The sequence below is a fragment of the Lissotriton helveticus genome, chromosome 10 (assembly GCF_964261635.1).
Source record: "Lissotriton helveticus chromosome 10, aLisHel1.1, whole genome shotgun sequence".
NCBI lineage: Eukaryota > Metazoa > Chordata > Amphibia > Caudata > Salamandridae > Lissotriton > Lissotriton helveticus.
In genome coordinates this window covers 598,297,341-598,316,775 of record NC_136071.1, presented here as the reverse complement: position 1 = coordinate 598,316,775, position 19,435 = coordinate 598,297,341, and the positions used below count along the sequence as shown (strand labels likewise).

The window sequence follows — 19,435 nt, the reverse complement described above, 5'->3', positions numbered from 1 at the left end:
GATCATTTTTTTATTTTGCAAACACAAGCAATTGCAAATGCCTTATAGAAATGATAAGATTAGCCCTGGATAAAGTGCGGGGAGCCCCTGGCAGGGCGGCATTGGGCTGCCGAGCTGGGCTCAGCACTCAAGGTGCTCTCCAGTGAGTCACCACAGGGCTCTGCCCCCCAACCCACTTTAAAAAAAATGTTTCTTTAATAAGCTTGGCGCCATCTTCACGGGCACCCGTCGACAATATTTTCTTTTTCAAATCTTGAATTTTCAGTGATATGACCACCGAAGGCCTTGATTTTATAATAAAAACAGAGCTTTGAACTATACCAACAACATTTCTCTCCAAGTTTTTCCATACCTGGTGTGTCACGCAGTTTGGTGCTTACTTTCCCTCCATATTAAAGAACAGTAGATGTTTCCGCACCCAGGCTAATGTGCTGCATAGCTAAATACATGTAAGGTCCTAAAGGCGAGATTGATTGCATTGTAAATGCTTGCTTCTGTATGCCAAAGATGTAAATGATCCTGAGAAGTCCTGAGATTATCTCTGTATTAACGTTTGTGCTTGATTTGCTATGCATAAGACTTTTTTTTTTTTTAAACAGATTTTTATTTGTCTGATCACACATAGAATGCATAGCCCCGAGCACCGGAGTCTCCTGCCAACATCAACGAAGTAAGAATATCATCTGCAGACTTTTACAGAACAGACTAGCCCGCCCCCCACCCCACCCCCCAATTGCGCTGCTGCTAACATAAAAATGAGAAACACGTCTACCGAAAACATGCATAGTCAATTCAAGACACTTCACACTATTAGCAAATGTCCAGATGTCAAGGCGACGGGAGGGCCGTTACATCAGGCGGAGGGTCCAAGTCCAGCCCTCGGTACTCAGCCCATCTCTTCCAAATTTTAAAATGTTTGCCTGGGCAAACATTTGGAGAAGTGTGGCTCAAATGTTTAGAGCGGCAGACCTTGATGCAGAGCTCAGGCCCGGGACCAGGGTTCGATTCCTGCCTCGGCGGGTCTCGGGCTCATAAATTCCTCTAACCTGATATTCTCGCCTCAGCGCCTATTCTAATCATGGGCCCCACGCTGCAACTCTGGGCAATAGCTTGCTTAATCTCCACAACGGCCCCCAACAGCGCTGGGGATGCCTGGTTTCACCATGGGGGTGTCCAGGAGTGGACACTTCACAAGGAAAGCCAGGAAGGGTTCCTCAGCGGTATGAGTACAAGCGCCGGGAGACCCTTGTTGGGTAGCTGTGCACTATACAAGTACAAAAACATTTACATTTACATTTACCCCCTGGCCAGAAATATGGGTTTCTCAAGTCCCATGCAGAAGTCCATACCGTTTTTCCAGGCGGCCAGGGGCGGGGCTTGTGGCGCTTTCCAGGCCCTGGCAATGTCCCTCTTAGCTAGGACGAAGCCCAGGAGCAGCAAATGTCGTTTGTACCTATTGCCCCCAATACCCTCCATAACATTCAGCAACGCCAATCTGGGGTCCCGTGGAAGCACCCAGGCCAGCACCTCCGACAAGCATCGAAAGACTCCATCCCAAAACCTCTGTAGTGTGGAGCATCCCCATACAGTATGAAGGAGTGTACCTACGTCCGAGCCACAGTGGAGACAATCTGGGGACCCCACCATACCCGCCCTCCATTGCCGCTGTCTAGTAAAATACGCGCGATGCAAGTATTTAAATTGGATCAAGCGCAAGCGAATGGAAATTGCTGCTAGCCGTGGACTTGCCAGAGCCTCATTCCAGTCCTCTTCCTCCAAATCCCCAAGATCCTCCTCCCACGCAGCCTTGAGTTTCTGTAGTTCGGAGGAGCAGTGATGCACCAGGGTCTGATAGATATGTGAGAGTTTCTTATCGGGTAGTTCCCCCATGAACAATTTAGCCTCCAGCGGACTAAAGTCAGGGAGCTGCTCAAGGTCGGCTAAGTAGGGCGTCAAGGCGTGCCGAAACTGTAGGTATTTAAAAAATTGAGATCGGGGCATCCCGAATTCGTTCTGCAAGTCCTGGAAGGATTTAAGAGTACATCCTGCCATCACATCGCCCAACGTTGAGATGCCTATAGCATCCCAGCCCCGGAAACCCATTAGCGCAGCTAACTGGGGCAGGCGACCATTGGACCAAAGAGGGGTTTCCTGAGTGAGCACGTTCCACCACCCCATTCTACGCAGCACCTTCCGCCAGACGCAAAAAACCACCTGCGTGGCAGAAGGAAGACACCGCCGGAGCACTGCCGAATACAGCAGCGTGTGGACCGACGCCGAGCCCATGAGGAATCGCTCCACAGCATAGGCCGGATCGCCCCGGTCACCATACCACCAGTCATTCAAGACCAGCAGATGATCCGCCTGATAATAAGAGAGCACGTCCGATGTGGCCAGGCCCCCAGTATATGTTGAGCGGAAACATGTCCGCAGCGCCACACGAGCAATCCCCCCCCTCCCACATAAAACCACTCAGTGCCGAGTTGACTTGTCGGAACCAGCTGGGCGGGATCTGATAGGGGTGATTTTGTAGTTGGTACACGATATGGGGAAGCGCAACCATCTTAAAAATTGCCGATCTGCCATATATAGACAATGGCAAACGGGACCACACCTTGATATCCTCGCGCGTACGATTCCAAACCGAGGTGAGATTACGCTCTCGGGAGACTGTAGCATCCTCTGATAAATACACCCCCAGATATTTCATACCGCCCGACGCCATCTGGAGGTCCGACGCCCACGCCCCGACCCACTCCTGTCCCCCGAGTATCCACAGCGTCGACTTAGCGGGGTTCATATATAAGCCGGTGGTTTCCCCAAAAATCTGCAGAATGCGCAGCAGCCGCGGTCCAAATCCGTAAGAAAAATCAAAACATCATCGGCATAGAGCGCTATTTTATCCACCAGATCCGCCGACCACCGAAGGTCTTTCTTTAAGTTGGGCATCGATGCGCACCCATGCCGCGAGGGGCTCCATGGCGAGCACTAATAGATAAGGGGATAGGGGGCAGCTCTGCCGTGTCTCCCTCTGAACTGAAAAAGAACGAGAGACAGCACCCCCGACACGCACGGAGGCCGTAAGATCCGTGTACAACAGCTGAACATATGCCAAGAAGCGGGGGCCAAGATTAAGGCGTCGCAGCAGGGCAAATAAGTACACCCAGCTCAAAGAATCAAAGGCGCGATCCATGTCGGCCAAAAAAAGCGCCGCCTGCTCCCCCAGGCTCTTCCATGCGGAAATCGCGACGTGAGCGCGTCTAATATTGTGGCGGGTGGCCCTGCGAGGCATAAACCCCGCCTGATCAGGATGGACCAGGTCCGCAATGTGAGGTTTAAGCCTATTAGCCAGGACCTTGGCCAAGACCTTAGCCTCAGTATTCAGTAGCGATATCGGGCGGTAGGACGCGTGGCTTTCAGGGGGTCTGCCCGGCTTCAAAAAAGACCACGACCTCGGCATGCCTCCAGTCAGGTGGGAGCACCCCCCCCCTCTCGCGCGCCTCCTCCATCACCGGTCGGAGTCGCGGACCCAGCTGCACATAAAACCGATGAAAGAATTCGGCGGGGAAGCCATTTGGACCCGGCGCCTTACCAGGGTTCAACTCACCAAGAGCCGTGCCAATTTCATCATCAGTCAACGGCCTGTCCAATAAATCCCGCACTTCATCTGAGACAGCCCGCGGGGGGAGGTAATCAATAAATTTCTGGACCATATCAACCGGCAAGCACTCCCGGGGCGCGTAAAGTCCCTCGTAATACACAGCGAAGCTCTTCGCGATAGCCGTGGGTTCAACTACAGGTTCCCCACTAGGGCACATAAGTTGGGGCAGCGGTTGGGAAGGTAAAGTGCCCTGACAAAGGCGGTGTAACATTTTACATGATTTGTCCCCCCACTGGTACTCCCGACTACGAGTGGCCAGCCAAGCCTGTCGCGCTTCATCCATGAGAACGGCTGTGTACTGTTGCTGAGCAAGTAGTAGCTGACGTCTGACGGGACCTCCATCCACCCCCCTACTCCTACGCTCTAAATCCTCAAGCGCAGCCTCGCGCTGCACTAAGTCTCTCCTTCGCTCCGTACGGGCCGCTGCGCACCAAGAAATGTCAATACCCCTCAAAGTTGGTTTTAAGGCCTCCCAGATAGTTGTCGGGGAGGCTACGGAGCCTACATTGGACAACAAGTAGTGATCTAGTTCTTTGGCCATGTGCTCCCTGTAATCGTCCTGCATCAAGTGCCACGCAGACATACGCCAGTGAAACAGCTGCCTGGCCGGGCCCATGAGGAATGTGAGGACTACCGTGGAATGGTCGGACAGGGCTCTCGGCAAAATAGCCACCGAGTGGATCCTATGGGCCAGCCCCCTCGGAACAAAGATGTAATCCAATCGAGAAAACGATTCATGGACTGCTGAGAAGTATGAGTAGTCCCTACGTGAACCATGGCGATACCTCCACGTATCGATCCAGTCCAGACCTGTCACTAGAGCATGGAGTTTGGTGGTGGAAACCACCTCCCCCAGCGACCGCCCCCCCCCACGCCACCTATCACTGCCCAGGTCCATGACATCGTTCCAATCTCCCCCCACTATGGACAGAGCATCTGGCATGGTGTCCCAAAGGGTCGTGAGCTTTTCAACAAGAGGCCACTGCAGAGGGGGAGGGGCATATACGCTACCCAGGGTCACCCTGTCCCCCCCGACCCTGCCCTGCACAAAGACATACCGGCCCTGTGGGTCAGTCCAGAGTGTATCATGTGTAGGAGAGTGGGGTCTGCAATCCCATGGCCACCCCAGATTTTTGCTTTTTGCTTCACTGATTTAAGACTTTCCCTGGCTGTGGGCCTGCTAATCAGACCCACAGCCTAGCTGTTCTCTCTCTAAAAATACAACCATGTACCCTAAGTGCATTTACCAATTGGTACTGGGCTACCTTATCAGTCCCTGTACAGTATACCTTAGGTATCCAGGGCATAGGTGTACCCAGGGCCTACCGGGGGCTGAAGCATGCATTATGCCACCCCTGGCTGGCCATCTAAACAGACACAACTGGCTGCACGACAGCTGGGGCAAGGTGGTGTAATCACCCTTTGCTTTAGATATAGTCCCCTATATCTAAACCTAAAATGGACACATATATTCCTATCAGTCACTCCTAGAGAAGGCCTTATCAATCCTGAAGGCAGAGTGCTTGGAATTATGTGAGATGGTGCTCTGGCATGAGCTTAGCCCGTTTGCAGCTTGCGGAACCAAGTCCTAATAGCTGTTCCATGATAACGCTATACCATATACTCTTAAGTGCATTATAATCCTCGCGGTTAAATGCTAACTCTGGTATAACATTATCAAAACATGTCGAGTAAGGTGCCATACGAATTGGAATATTACCCCCTCGCCAATTCTGGCGACGGGGGTAGCATTCCACCCTTCTAGAGGGACACGACATGTATGTAACTGTGAACCCCGGTTAAAGTTAACTCGAGCCTCAGCATCACAAGATGGATGCTGCCACCACAGACACAAGTCTGACCTCCTGCTGCTGGGAGTCATTCCAGCGAGGGAGGCTCAGACAAAGGGTTTCCTGCCTTGGGAGGTGCTAGCACCACCCCAGACAGGATTTTGTGTATTAGGTAGGCCAAGGCTGAAAGGAATGAGACATGCCTGGGGCACACAAGGTGCCCTGTGCATACACCGGTTCCAACCAGTTGCTGGGTCGCTCCAGGCCCAGCTCTGGCGGGAAACCGGACAAAGGATAGGGGGTGTAACCACACCCCTTCCTGGTCCCACCCAGGGGAGGGACCTAGTCGTAGTGCAGCCCCCTTTAGCTGAATAAAGGTAGGAGCTGGTCCCATTCCAAGTTAGATTAATCTTGACAACTTCCACGAAGAAACTCTTGACCTTCGACCTCCTGAACATCAGAAGACTGAAGAATCTCCCCTATGGTCAGGGAGTGACCATCCTGCTTCGCAGGCACCATCAAGCTCCTGTGCGGTTTGCTGCAAGTCCTTCCTTCCCGGAATCCGACGACCCAGCTCAACGAGACCCGGACCTCCAGACCCCTCTGACCTCTACCCACATCCACAGCACAGCTGGGACCCGTGGGTGCGACGAGCAACGTGGAGACGGCCAGCTTGAAGAAACCTGCCCAGTGCTTCCAGCACGACCACCGAGGGACCCTCGAGTAAGTGCATCGGGGACTGAGAAGCCCCACACCGACACAGCACCTGCACCCAAGATCAGCCCCCCAGCCTCCACGAGATCTGCGTGGGGCCCTTTTGCATGGTTGCTGCCTTCCCTGTTGTCTGGTCACTTGCCGGCTGGCTCGTGACCTCTGAGACGACGACCCGAAGATTTCAACACTGCTAGTCTGGTCCCCCAGACTGGCCCTTGCTTCCTTGTGAAAGAGAAGCACCCCGGACCCTCCTGGTCCGCACCAGACGCCATCTTTGTTCCACCGCGTGGCTTGCACTAGCCAAGGCCTGTTGACCAGATCGACGATCCAACACCGCCATCAGCAGCAGACTACGTGGGACAGCTCGTGCCTCCAGCCCGGTCGTAAAGAACAGCTCCTGGTCCGCGCAGCTACAGAGAGAAGCGACCCTTCCTTCCCCTGAACGCGGCGACAGCATCTGGTTCCCTCCTGGTTCCAGCACCGTCACTGGCTAGTGACCAAGACTCTGTCCCCTTCCCTTTCAGGACTTCTCCTTCCTAGTTCCATCCTTGGAACCACCGGACTCCTCCATCTGGCTGCCTGCCAGCAACTCTTTGTTTCAGGCATCACCGGGAGCAACGCAGCGAACCCGACACCACTTCAGCCCTATGCACCCGCAGCCTGTGGGTTAGGTAACTAAAGCTTCTAGGTGCTGAAGTCAGTGTCCACTATCCTAGTGTCCAGGTCCACTGTTGTTTTCCCTCCATCCAGCCGGGTTCGTCCGGAATCCGTAACTTTGTAAACTGTAGTATCGATAGACGTTGGTACGCATCCCGCGTGAGAGTTTCCACTCTGCACGTGAGTCCCGTGGGCCTCCTGCTCCTTACTTACCTAGTTCGTAGCGTAGTCCCAGCGATCCTCCAGCCCCTGGATCTCCTTACAGTACTTTCCTTCCTCGCATTCCATTGTCTTTAGTATATGGTTTGTCGTGCCCCTAGGGCACACGTGTAAATATTGTGCTAACTCGTATTTCCTTCTTAGTATTGTCATGTGCTTAGCCCTCTGATCTCATAAAGAGTTCAGAGGTGTTGTTATTAATAAATATATTGTTTATTTTCATAACAACCTGTGTGGTGTCCTTTCATCTGGTATTCAAGGGGTTATATTGTGGTAAAACAGCTGGCTTCACATGCCAAAAGAGTTTAGCCTAAGACTGCTTTGTCCATGCTACCATTAGGATAGCTGGTCTATAAGGTTGACTTACAACCAATCACCATAAAGGTTGTTTGGACTGATACAAGGTGATCACTAGAAGTAGTGAGCATCATATATCAGGCCAACTTCCCACATCATGCACATAGGAGATCCTACGATGTACAAGTATAGCAACCCCCCTAGACCCCCTCACAAAGCCTGAGTGGAACACCTGTGTGTACCCAAATCGCTGGAGACATGGTACCCTTGTGCCTAGCAGATGCGTTTCCTGCTATAACAAGACATCCACCCCCGCCCTCTTAGCATATCGGAAAACCGCACCCCTCTTCGCCTTGTCCAACACCCCTCGCACATTCCAGCTCAAAATACGCAAGGAGCCGCAACTCACCGGCCTACCGCCCCCCGTAGCAGACATAGGGTCAAGTATTTACAAAGATGACATGTGTCTTGGTGACTCAGCACATAAAAAGCATAGCAAACACAGAGCAGCATAACATGCGCAAACGGTCCCCCCAACTCGAACCCCAAACACCAACCCCCCCTCCACCCTGCACCTCCCAAACATGGAAGCACCTGTCGCGGTTGGAGCGCAGCCCGGTTCCCAACGGGGGAACTCGAACCCCTCCTCCCAATGGATCCCCGAGAGACAACCCATAAAACAGGGTTCTCACGCCCACCCACCCAAACCTACTGGGGCAGGCTCCAGCCCCCAACACCTAAGCACCTGAGCGTCTGTTATTGCTGTGCACACAGTTCAGGACGAGAGTCTCATACATCAGGGAACGTCCTGGTGCCGCTGTTCCGGAAGCAGATCCCCCTGGCGAGACGTGGAGCCAGAGCGCGAGCTACGGCTAGAAGTCGAGCCGACGCCACTGACTCCGCAGACCGCCCACCATGGGCCTTCTCACTGGAGGAGGAATCCAATTCACCGCCTGGAGCCGGGGTGACGCGAAGTTTCACAGTCTCATCCGTCCACTGGAAGACCTCCTCGGGGGAATCGAAGAACAGCATGCGGGACTGATAGATGACCCGCAGGCGTGACGGGTAAAGTAGGGCATACTGGATGTTGAGGCCTCGGAGGCGGGCCTTAGCCGCAAGGAAAGACTGGCGTTGCTGTTGCACCAGCCGCGTGTAGTCTGGGAAGATGAGTATGGTGGCATTGTTGTACGTGAGGGGGTCTTTGACCGTGCATGCCACAGGATGGCGTCGCGATCAGCATAGTTCAAAAATTTTGCAATGATTGGGAGCGGGCGCGCCCCGGGAGGGGACTTCTGCATGAGTGCCCGATGAGCCCGCTCTACAACGAAGCAGCGGGATAGAGCGTCCGAGGGTATCCTTCTCTCCAAGCACTGAGCCAGAAAGCGCTCTGCGTTGTTGCCCTCACAGTCCTCCGGAAAACCAACAAAACGGAGGTTGTTCCGCCGAGCACGCCCTTCTGCATCCTCAACCCGCATGGCGAGGCCCTTTTGAATCTTTTCCATAGCGGCAACCTTTTTCTTGAGCACAGACACATCATCCTCAACTTCGGAAACGCGAGTCTCCGTGCCGGTGATCCTTTCAACAGATTTCCATAGATCCTGGCGGAGTAACATAACGTCAGATCCAACAGCCCCAATCTTGGCGTCAAGCATGTCCCTTGATTGCGTAATGGCCGCCATTAATGCTGCATTGTCGGGCACCGCGTTGTGCGGCCCTCCACCGCCTGCCGCTTGGCCCGCCTCTGTAAATTTATCAAGGGTCCCCTGCTTAGAATGTCCACCACCGGCCGCACCCCGTGTCATGGTGCCCGTATATGATATGTGTGGCAATGGAGCTCCTCACTGCGACACCCGTCTGCGCCCACACACCGGAGATCCGAGGGGCAATCTGGAAGGCTGCGGGCCAGGTCACCGCTTCAGACAGGGGACCCCACCTCCGTCCGTGCGCTGTGGCCCGAACCGACCACCGATGCACACCCTCAAGGGTCCCAGTCGCCGCCCCTGGCCCCGGGGCACCCAGAGCTCATGAACAGCCACGCCAAAGCACTGCGGCCAGCACACCCCCAGTCACCACAGCCCGATGAGACTGCAGAGCGCCCAGCTACAGGGCTACCACCACTCCACCAGGCAGGACATGTGGAAGAGAGGGGGGGGGGGAATCGAGCGGGCGCCCTCACCCCCAGGTCTCAATTCCCAAACCCCTCTGCAACCAACTCACCACCGCCGGCCAGATCAGCACAAGGAGTCCACGGCCACGGAGCTCCAGCCAGCCGCCTCAGCAGGCCACACAGGATCCCCCAAGGGCGGCTCTCGTAGTTTGGCGAAGCACTCCGGGGTCCAATGGGGGGGGAGAGGAGGAAAACCAGCGCCGTCCCCACTGATCCGCCGCAAACCTCCTCGCAGGGCTTGTGAAGCTGCAGCTCGCCGCCCGGGAGACCAGAGATGGCCACTGCCCCCACCAGGCCACAAACAAAGATCTGTCCAGCTTCACCCGGTGCCGCCTCCGGTCCCCAAAGTCGCCGGCTCCACAATGCAGCCGCACTGCACACAGCGGCGGATTGATCCAACAAGATGGTCGCCGTTTTCCAAGGGGCCGGCCGGCCCGCCGCAGCCGCCTACCCAACACCATACGGCCGGCTCAGGTAGTCCGGATCCCCGCGGGAGGCCTGGTAGCACGGCGGTTCGCCTCGCGCTCCTGCGGTCAGGACCTCCCCGCGGCAGGGGGGTGGGGGCAGGAAGAGCTCCGGGGCACCAACACCCCGCCGCCGGCGTGATGGTCACAGCCCCGGCCAGGCGCGACGCTGCAGGCCCCGGCTTTAGCCTCCCGGGCGCGCACCAGGCCCCACCTCGGCCGCAGATCGTCGTGCAGCGCCCCAATAGCCCCAACAGACAACCGGGGGCCACCCACGGACAGCACTGGGTCTCCGGAGAACAGCTAGTCGGAGAGGCACGCTCAGGGCAGGATAAGTGCCAGGATATTTACAGGGCGGGCCGGAGCGAACCTAAAACGCTGCCGCCATCGCTGCCGGCCAAGCCACGCCCCCATGCATAAGACTTTATTTTTAAAGACCTGTAAGGGTAAAAACCATCAAAATTTGGCTTACTGTCACTACTTGTATGACATGATTGCACAGTGGTCACCACTCTGGGCCCTTCAGATTCTTGTTATGCCTATCCTTTTCAGCAAGAAAAGTATATATTCTGGACTTTCTTCAACCTAGGAATTTTAAAACACCTAAGACCTCCTCTTCATCTGTAGGTGCCCACCATCAAGGAAATTAAACAAGGCGATCGCTATTACCTCTACCAGTTCTGCACAAGTGCAGCCATTTTTGTTCTCTCTAGTGCTGCTTTTTAAGGACATTGCTCCTTTCTTCATGGAACGACTGTTGTACTTTAGTGGATGACCCTGCCTCAGTAGGGCATGACTTTACTCTTTCTTCTATAGACATCACTCAGAGACATCCTCAGATGTAAATCTGCTGCTGACTGTTCTCCTCCCACCTTTGACTCTGTTTCCAACTTTGAAATATTTGCTCCTGACCCTGCTGCCAGCATCACATTGGACTCCACATAATCACCTATGGCCACAAGTGAGTTCCAGTGATCTGTTTTCTGGGGTATAGGGCTCTAAATCGTGAGCTCCACATTTGCTGCCAATGATGTGTTTTCTGCAATGGCTCGAGAATACAGCTTGAGTTATGGATTCCTGAGATCCTCTCGCAGAACACAGAGTCCAGCAACCCACACAACACACTGAGCATTACATGAGGAAGCCGCTTGGCATTACATGAGGAAGCTGTGCACTGGCGTAACGAAAAGTGAGGGGGCCTCCCTGCACGGTACTTAGATGGGCCCCCTCCGGGCTCAATCAGGAGCTCTCCGGCCACAGTGCAGTGCCGAAGGGGGCCCTTGGAGCTAGAGGCCCCCCGCACCGCGGGGGCTGTTTGGGCCTGTGTTACGCCCCTGAAGCTGTGTATTAAGCAATGAGTAGTCCTATGAAACTCTCACAGGTATTTGTATTAGTAGGCCCCAAACCTCTTATCTGAAAGAAACACATCAGTGATAGATTCCTTACCTTAGAATTACCCCCAGGCTTCAGACTGGATCCGGAAAGTTTTCGTCAGCAGTTCTCCTGCGCGTCAGAAGGTGGCGTTGTGCGGATCCGCGTCTGACGTTGGCGTCGTGGTCACCAAGATGATGTTGCAGCAACTACTTAGACTCCGCCCTTGCGCGCTGACATCAGTTCTTTCTTTTACCACGCCAGCAAGCACAGATCCGGAGAGAGCGGTACCCCCAGTCAGTTTTGGACTGAGTTTTTCAAGGCTTTTTTACTCTATTTTTCGAATCGATTGACTCCTGATGCAGTAGGGATGCCCAGCTTCAAGTCCTGCGGGGACTGTCATCGTATGTCGGTGACAGACCGGCACTGCGTGTGTCTTTACCTCCTGGGGTGCGACCACGACCCCAAGTCATGCCCGGACTGCCTGACCATGGCGCCTTAGACTTTGCGGGAGCCGTCCCAAAAGTTGCTTGAAGTCCGGCATTCGGCTCTGCGCCGCTCAAGGTCTTGGTCCCGTGGGAGGTCGAGGAGCCACCACCACCATCGTTCCTCGGGATCGAAGTCTTCGCACTCGGGGTCAGGTAAGACGAAGCGTTCCAAGAAGTCGAAGAAACGCCATCGCTCTGCGACTTCCCCTCGCCTGTCGCGGCTGAGGGTGCAGGTGATGCCTCCCCCGCGGCTCCGGCGGAGCATACGCAGTCGCCACTGGCCTACCCGCCCTTCTCGGGTCGGTCAGTGACTCCGGCCCAGCTGCAGGAATTTCTGTCAGCCGTGGCCTCGATCTCTTTAGGCTGTCCTGTCGGGTCCCGCCTTCGGGCCCCACGGGCCCGACTGGGTGTCCTCGCCCTTTACTGTCGGCGGCTCCGGCATCGCTGTTGGCTCTGGCGCCGCAGGGCCCCCATGGATCCAGGCCTGGATCCTGGTTGACGCCGGTTAACCTTGTGACACCTCCACCGACGTCGACCCCACCGACACCACCTTCGACGTGGCCCGGCCCTCCGGACGATGTTGCCCCCTGTTTCAGCCTGATGTGGACACGGTGCCGGAACGGCGTCACTCGACATCGATTTGGGATTTCTATCCCTATGTCCATCCTCCATATTTTCGGCCTGTTCATCAGCCTTCTGAGGAAGGGGAGGACTGGGAGGGTCTGAGGACCCTTTCACAGCACAATGAGGAGCTGGGGGAAGCCAGTGGTCTTGATACCTCTCCTGACCTTGGCATGCTGACTCCTCCTACCGTGGCTACGAAGGAGGGTGCAAGTTACACAGTGGTGTTGCGTAGGGGGGCTGAGGCCCTCCACCTCAAGCTCCCTACAGTGGCTGTCAGGACTAACCTCCTGACAGAAGAGCTTCATCCGGCGGCTACCTCTGCGGAGCCACTGCTGCCTTTTAATGATGCACTTTCAGACGTTCTTTTGGGCACCTGGTCCAGGCCCAACACAGGGACTCCTGTGGATAGGAACGTGGCACGACACCATCACCCGGCCTGACCCCCTTTTCCCCACCCCTGAGAGCTTGGTTGTCCAAGTCTGTGCGTCCCGAGCGTGTTCCCTACCGCACCACTGGACAGGGAACGCAAGAAACTGGAGCAATTCGGTAAGAAGATTTTTCTTCAGCCTGTTCAGGGCTGGGGTCTGTGAACACCGCATGCCTCGTGGGCCGTTGTTCCCACTTTGTGTGGGATATGGTGGCGCGCGAGCTGCCTCAATGTCCGGAGGAGGCACAGACAGTGCTCTTTCAAGCTACTGCCGAAGGGAGGGATGCAGCCAAGTTTACTATTCGTTGTGTCCATGACACAGCCAACTCACTGGGCAGGGCAATTTCCATGACAGTGGTGCTCCGTCGCCCCGCCTGGCTGAGGACAACTGTTTTTTCTGGGGATGTCCAGAATACTGATGGACATGCCTTTTCGGCAACAAAGCAGATAGTGCGTTGGAGTGCTTAAGGACTCACAGGCTACGGCCAAGTCCCTGGGCCTTTCCACCACGCACCCTCCTCCGCCTTCTGCTTTTTGCTTCAATCGTGGCCACGGAAGGGGCACCCCGACACGTTCACTTCAGAGCCACAGGCCTGCGCAGGAACAGTCTCAGCACGGCCGCGGACGTGGGACCCGCCGTGTCTGGGGGCCAGCGGGCGAGTCAATCCTCCTTCACCCTGGCCACCACTGCCTCCAAACCTTCCTAGTTCGGTTTTTCAGGCCCCTCAAACGCCAGTGGGCGGCAGGATTCGCCATCACCTCCCCCACTGGCTCACCATCACTTCGGGCGGGTGGGTTTTTCAAATAGTCCGAAGGGGCTAATCCCTCCCCCTCGAGACTACTGCTCCAGCCATGCCACCCCAGTACCACCACATGTCGGGCGATCACTTTGCATTTCTTCAACAGGAAGTTGCTGCCCTCTTGGCCAAGGAGGCCATCGAGCACGTTCCTGCACCAGAAGTAGAACGTGGTTGTTACTCCCACTACTTTCTGGTGCCCAAGAAGGACAAGGGCCTGCGTCCTATTTTGGACCTCAGGGACATCAATCGGTTCCTCCGGAAGGAGAAGTTCAAGATGTTGACTCTGGCTCAGGTCTTGTCTGCCCTCGACCCTGGAGACTGGATGGTAGCGTTGGCCCTGCAGGACGCAGATTTCCCCATTCCCGTCCTGCCGGCGTTACCTAAGGTTTACGGTAGGTCACGAGCACTTTCAGTTTACCGTACTCCCCTTCGGCCTTACCAGCGCCCCACGGGTGTTCACGAAAGTGGTGGCGGTGGTCGCAGCTCATCTGCGCAGATTAGGGGTTTCAGTCGTCCCCTATCTCGACGATTGGTTGTTGAAGGCGGGCTCGCCCCAGACAGTTGTCTCCCACCTTCAGACTACGGCCGACCTCCTGCACTCGCTGGGGTTCTCCATCATTGTGCCGAAGTCACACCTGTGCCCCTCTCAGAAGCTCCTTTTCATTGGAGCGGTTATGGTTTAACACCCCGAACACCGGGTTCGGGATATTCAGGCTCTGATTCCGATCTTTCAGCCTTTATCCCGAGCCTCGGTCAGGTTGACGCTGCAGCTCCTGGGGCTGATGGCCTCCTGCAACCTTCAGGTGCATCACGCCAGGTGGCAGATGCGGGCTCTGCAGTGGGACCTGAAGTGTCAGTGGGCACAGCATCAGGGCAACTTGTCCAACCACGTCCTATCTCGGAGGGCACTGCGAGCCAGTTGCAGTGGCGGCTCTCGAACCGCGATTGGGTCAGCGGCAGATCTCTCTCCCTTCCCCAACCGGAGCACGTAGTGGTGACAGATGTGTCCCTCCTGGAATGGGGGGGGCACATGGGAGAGAGGGAGATCAGAGGCCTCTGGTGTCCGGCGGAGTCCTGGCTCCATATCAACCTTCTGGAGCTGCGGGCGATCCGTCTTGCACTGAAGGCATTCCTTCCCTCTGTCCAGGGAAGTGTAGTGCAGGTGTTCACAGACAACACCACCGCCATGTGGTACTGCAACAAACAGGGCGGGGTGGGGTCGTGGACCCTCTGTCAGGAGGCTCTGCGCCTCTGGACATGGCTGGAACACCAGGGCGTCACCTGGTGGTTCAAGACTTGGCAGGGTCCCTGAACGCCATGGCGGACGAACTCAGCCGCAGGTGCATGATGGATCACGAATGGCGTCTGAACTCTGACGTGGCGCATGGTCTCTTTCAGCAGTGGGGAGAGCCTTGGTGAGATCTATTTGCCACTGAAGAGAACACGCAATGTCATCAGTTCTGCGTGTTGGAATTTCCAAGGCGGCACTCGCTCGGAGATGCTTTTCGTCGCGAGTGGAGCTGCGGTCTGTTGTACGCCTTTCCGCCTATACCACTTCTGCCCAGAGTGCTGAAGAAGATCAGGCTAGACCGGTCCCAAGTCATCCTTGTGGCTCCCGACTGGGCACGAAGATACTGGTCGATCCCCCGATTCGTCTGGATCTTCAGGAGGACCTTCTGTCGCAGCAGATGGGGACGGTCCTCCACCCGAACCTGTCCAGTCTCCACCTCCATGCGTGGGGATTGAGCGGAGACAGTTGAGGCCATTTGATTTGCAAGTCTGTGATGTGATTCTGGCAGCCTGGCGTCCCTCCACAAAAACGGTATACGCCTGCAGGTGGAACAAACTTGCGGCATAGTGCACAGCAAAGGCTGTGGATCCACTCTCTGTCCCCTTTCAGACTCCTCTTCCTTCTGTCTCTTGCCCAGCAGGGCTCTGCTCTGGGCACTCTCAAGGGCTACCTCTCGGCCATTTCAGCCTTCTTGAGGCTTCCTGATCAGCCTTCTCGTTTCAAGTCCCCTGTTGTAAATAGATTCTTGAAAAGCATCACACACTTGTTTCCTCCTTTTCCCTTCGTGATGCCTCAGTGGGACTTGAATCTTGTTCTGACTTTTCTGATGTGCGCTCCCTTTGAGCCACTTCATAACTGTCCTCTTAGTCTTCTGACTCTTAAAACTGCATTCCTGGTTGCCATCACCTCTGCCAGGAGAGTGAGTGAGCTCCAAGCTCTATCTTCAAAACCTCCTTTCCTCTCTGTCCATCCGGACAAAGTTGTTCTGAGGACTTGTCCTTCTTTCCTGCCCAAGGTAGTCACAGCCTTTCACATCGGGCAGTGTATCACCTTGCCCACCTTCTTTCCGCCTCCGCACCCTACGAAGGAAGAAGGGAGGCTCCACCGTCTGGACCCAAAACGTGCGCTCTCCTTCTATCTACATAGCACACGCCAGTTCCGGGTGGACGACCAGTTCTTTGTTGGTTACGTGGGCGCTAAGAAGGGACTGGCGGTGCACAAGCGGACCATCTCTCGGTGAGTCCTCTTGTGCATCAAGGTTTGCTACTCCTTGGCGAAAAAGGAGCCTCCTGTTGGGCTGTGCGCCCATTCCACTCGGGCCACGGCGGCTACTACTGCCCTGGGTCGGGGAGTCCCCTTGCAGGACATCTGTCAGGCAGCTACGTGGGCCTTGATGCACACGTTTGATAGGCACTACTGCCTGGACAGCCAAGTCCCGAGAGATGGTTTTTTCGGCCGTTCTGGTGTGATCTTGGTTCGCAGACCCACCACCGGGGTTGGTATTGCTGGGGTATCTATTCTAGGGTAAGGAATCTAACACTAACGTGTTTCTTTCAGATGCACAAGTTACTTACCTTCGGTTACGATATATCTGTAAGAAACATTAGTTAGTGTTAGATTCCTTATCGCCCCACCCATCCTCCCCGTTCTGCGAACCGATATCTAGGGTTAAGGACATCCCTTTCAGGGCCCTAGTTTCATGGCACCAGTGTCGGTTTCTATCATGGCTCTGCGTTACTGGCGCGGAAAGCTATGTATAGAAGTGACATCAGCGTGAGTACTCCGACGTCATCCCGGCGATGCCGGCGACGTATGCGGAGCCGCAGACAACGCCTAGCGACGCGCAGGGGTACTGCTGACGAAAACTTTCCGGATCCAGTCTGACGCCTGGGGATATTCTAAGGTAAGGAATCTAACACTAACTAATGTTTCTTACAGATATATCGTTACCGAAGGTAAGTAACTTGTGCGTTAGACATGCTTCTTCAGGAGAAGGATACGTGAGCGCTGCTTTAGAATTTCAGATGGTGGAAAACAGATGTTGTCTTTCTTGTGGACACGGTATTTCTTTAAAAACCCTAATGAAAGATTAAGCTAGTTTATTATTGCTGCCTCTAATTTCTCCAAGTTGTCTGTTTTCAAACATTGGCAAGTACTGTAATGGCAATGCTCAAAAAGAGAACTGGAGCTTGGCTTTGACAGTGGATCTGAATTTGGTCTCAAATCCAAACTCTAGAAGATTTTCTTGGCTAGTTTTTATTCCTATGTGTGATGAGTAATGTGCTGCCATTTGATGATACAGGTTGTACTGACACTTCATATTAAGTGGCTTTGATGTCACTCTCCCATTCTGTTTGAGATTCTCTTTGTAAATGTTTTACATGATCACAAATAGTAGAAAATATTTAGAATTACAGTAGCAGCTTCAAGCCTATAGACATACTGAGGAGATTGTGCGGGGTGGGAGGGGGTGGGGGGGAGTGGTTGTGAATATTTCTATAGCATGTTTAGGAAAGACTGGGTTTGGCCTGAAAGATGCCATTTCTGACTATAAGTAAATGAATAATTCGAGAACAGCAAATCAAGTATTTTGTGTGCTGAAAAGCATCTACTTTTGAGTTGCTAGCAGACCTGCATAGTTTGTTTCTTTCCGACTTGTCAATGAGCATAGTGCTCACTTGAAATAATCCCCTTCAATTACACTGTCTTACCAGAGTTGTATATTTTTGCCAATAATTTATTTCTTTTAAAAAAATATATATAATGCTTTATATGGCAAACAATGTTGCATTTATATGCATATACATACATATGACAATGTAAAAAAATATTTACGAAGACCACTTCTACTTAAAGGCCTCCATTTCATTCAAACATCTCTAAATTCATTTTAGTAAATAAGAAAGACATCCCCTCAAAATCCTAAATATGATTTCCAATATTGAAATCTGTTTCTCAAAAATTGTCTCGCTAATTACAATGTCAGTTCCTTTTATCTGGTGCAATAACTTTGTTTCCAAATGTTTGGCAGAATCTATTTTCTTGCCTTCATCAGGATGGTCAGTCAAAAATGCCTGTCTTTAAAATACATTGCCATTTATTTCAAGTAGTTTCCTATCAGACATGGTATTTTCTTCAGTGTGAATGAATCCATTATCATGCCATTTTTATGTTCGCTTTCTTTGCCCAAGACAGTCTCTATTATTCCTCTCCTCTAGTTTTGCATCTTCTTTTTCTCATAACCACATTTCATTAATTCCCATTTCAAAGTCGAGTTTTCAAAATTATACATCTTGTATCATTTCAGTCACTCCCTCAATATTTCACGGGTTGATTTGAATCACATAATTTGCCTATTATATTGTAATGGTCCTCCAAACTACATTGTGCAAATTATAAAATTAAATAGTGTTACTCGCGCTGCAAAGGAATTTAGCAACTTTGTACAACATTGAGAGGGGTCCAGCTATTACAAAGTTGTCACAGCCATGCAAAAATAAGAAAATACATAACCTAAAATATAGAAGCGGTTTTTCTCCCCATTCACAGATGTGCAATCGGATAAACTGCCGGAGAACACCAAATATATGCAACTGTTGCACATTTGAAAAAAGCCTGAAAATTCAGATTTTCTAAATTTGGAAAGTAGCATACAGGATTCATTACTGGGGCACCAAGCAGGGGGTTTTGGTGCTCTAATAAGGCAAAAATCGAAAGCCTAGTCTCTTTCCACTGATTACCTATTACGCTGTGTTAAAACCTCTTGAGGCAAGGATTCTCAGTAGGTATCCGCACGCAGACAGGAACATAAACCCACTCTTCACTGCTTGTGATACATATTGGTGTTTTTTCCATTTATCAAGTGCTGTTTTGTACAGTAATGAGAAGACGGAGGTTTGCATCTGGAAACTTCCAGGCATTGACTTTAAGTGCTCTTGTCTGCAATTGAGAATAGGCAATTTTCTTTTAGACTAAAAATGCAGAACTAAGTGTAAATGTGAAAATCTTTTCTGTCCCTTCCAGGTATTTTTTGTGATTCATCTGCATGCTGGCCCTGTGATCAACACCCTTCCTCCCATCGTTGATCCAGATCCATTGTTGAGCTGTGATTTAATGGATGGCCGTGATGCCTTCTTGACTTTAGCAAGGGATAAGCACTGGGAATTCTCCACTCTGCGTCGTTCCAAGTGGTCCACAATGTGCATGCTGGTGGAGCTACACACTCAGGGACAGGAACGCTTTGTCTACACCTGCAATGAATGTAAACATCATGTAGAAACCAGGTGGCACTGCACCGTCTGTGAGGTAAGTGTGAGAAAGACCTATCTCATTGATCCACATTATACTTTTTTTCAAGTCGATTTATGGCAAATAACAGACCGTTCAGGAGGAGCCAGAACAATACATCAGAATCCAATTGAAGCCTACAAGCAGGAACTCAGTGGCCAAATAGAAAGTCAGATTT

The 19,435-nt window shown here is 53.0% G+C and overlaps 1 protein-coding gene across 1 annotated transcript in view; it reads left to right on the top strand.

Moving 5' to 3' along the window:
• The window catches only part of CREBBP (CREB binding lysine acetyltransferase), a 1,783,742-nt gene that overhangs the window by 1,678,769 nt on the left and 85,538 nt on the right, over positions 1–19,435 (top strand). The window contains exon 30 of the mRNA XM_078663125.1: positions 18,994–19,275. Within this exon, the coding sequence (XP_078519251.1) occupies positions 18,994–19,275 (282 nt within the window). The remainder of the gene's footprint in view (positions 1–18,993; positions 19,276–19,435) is intronic.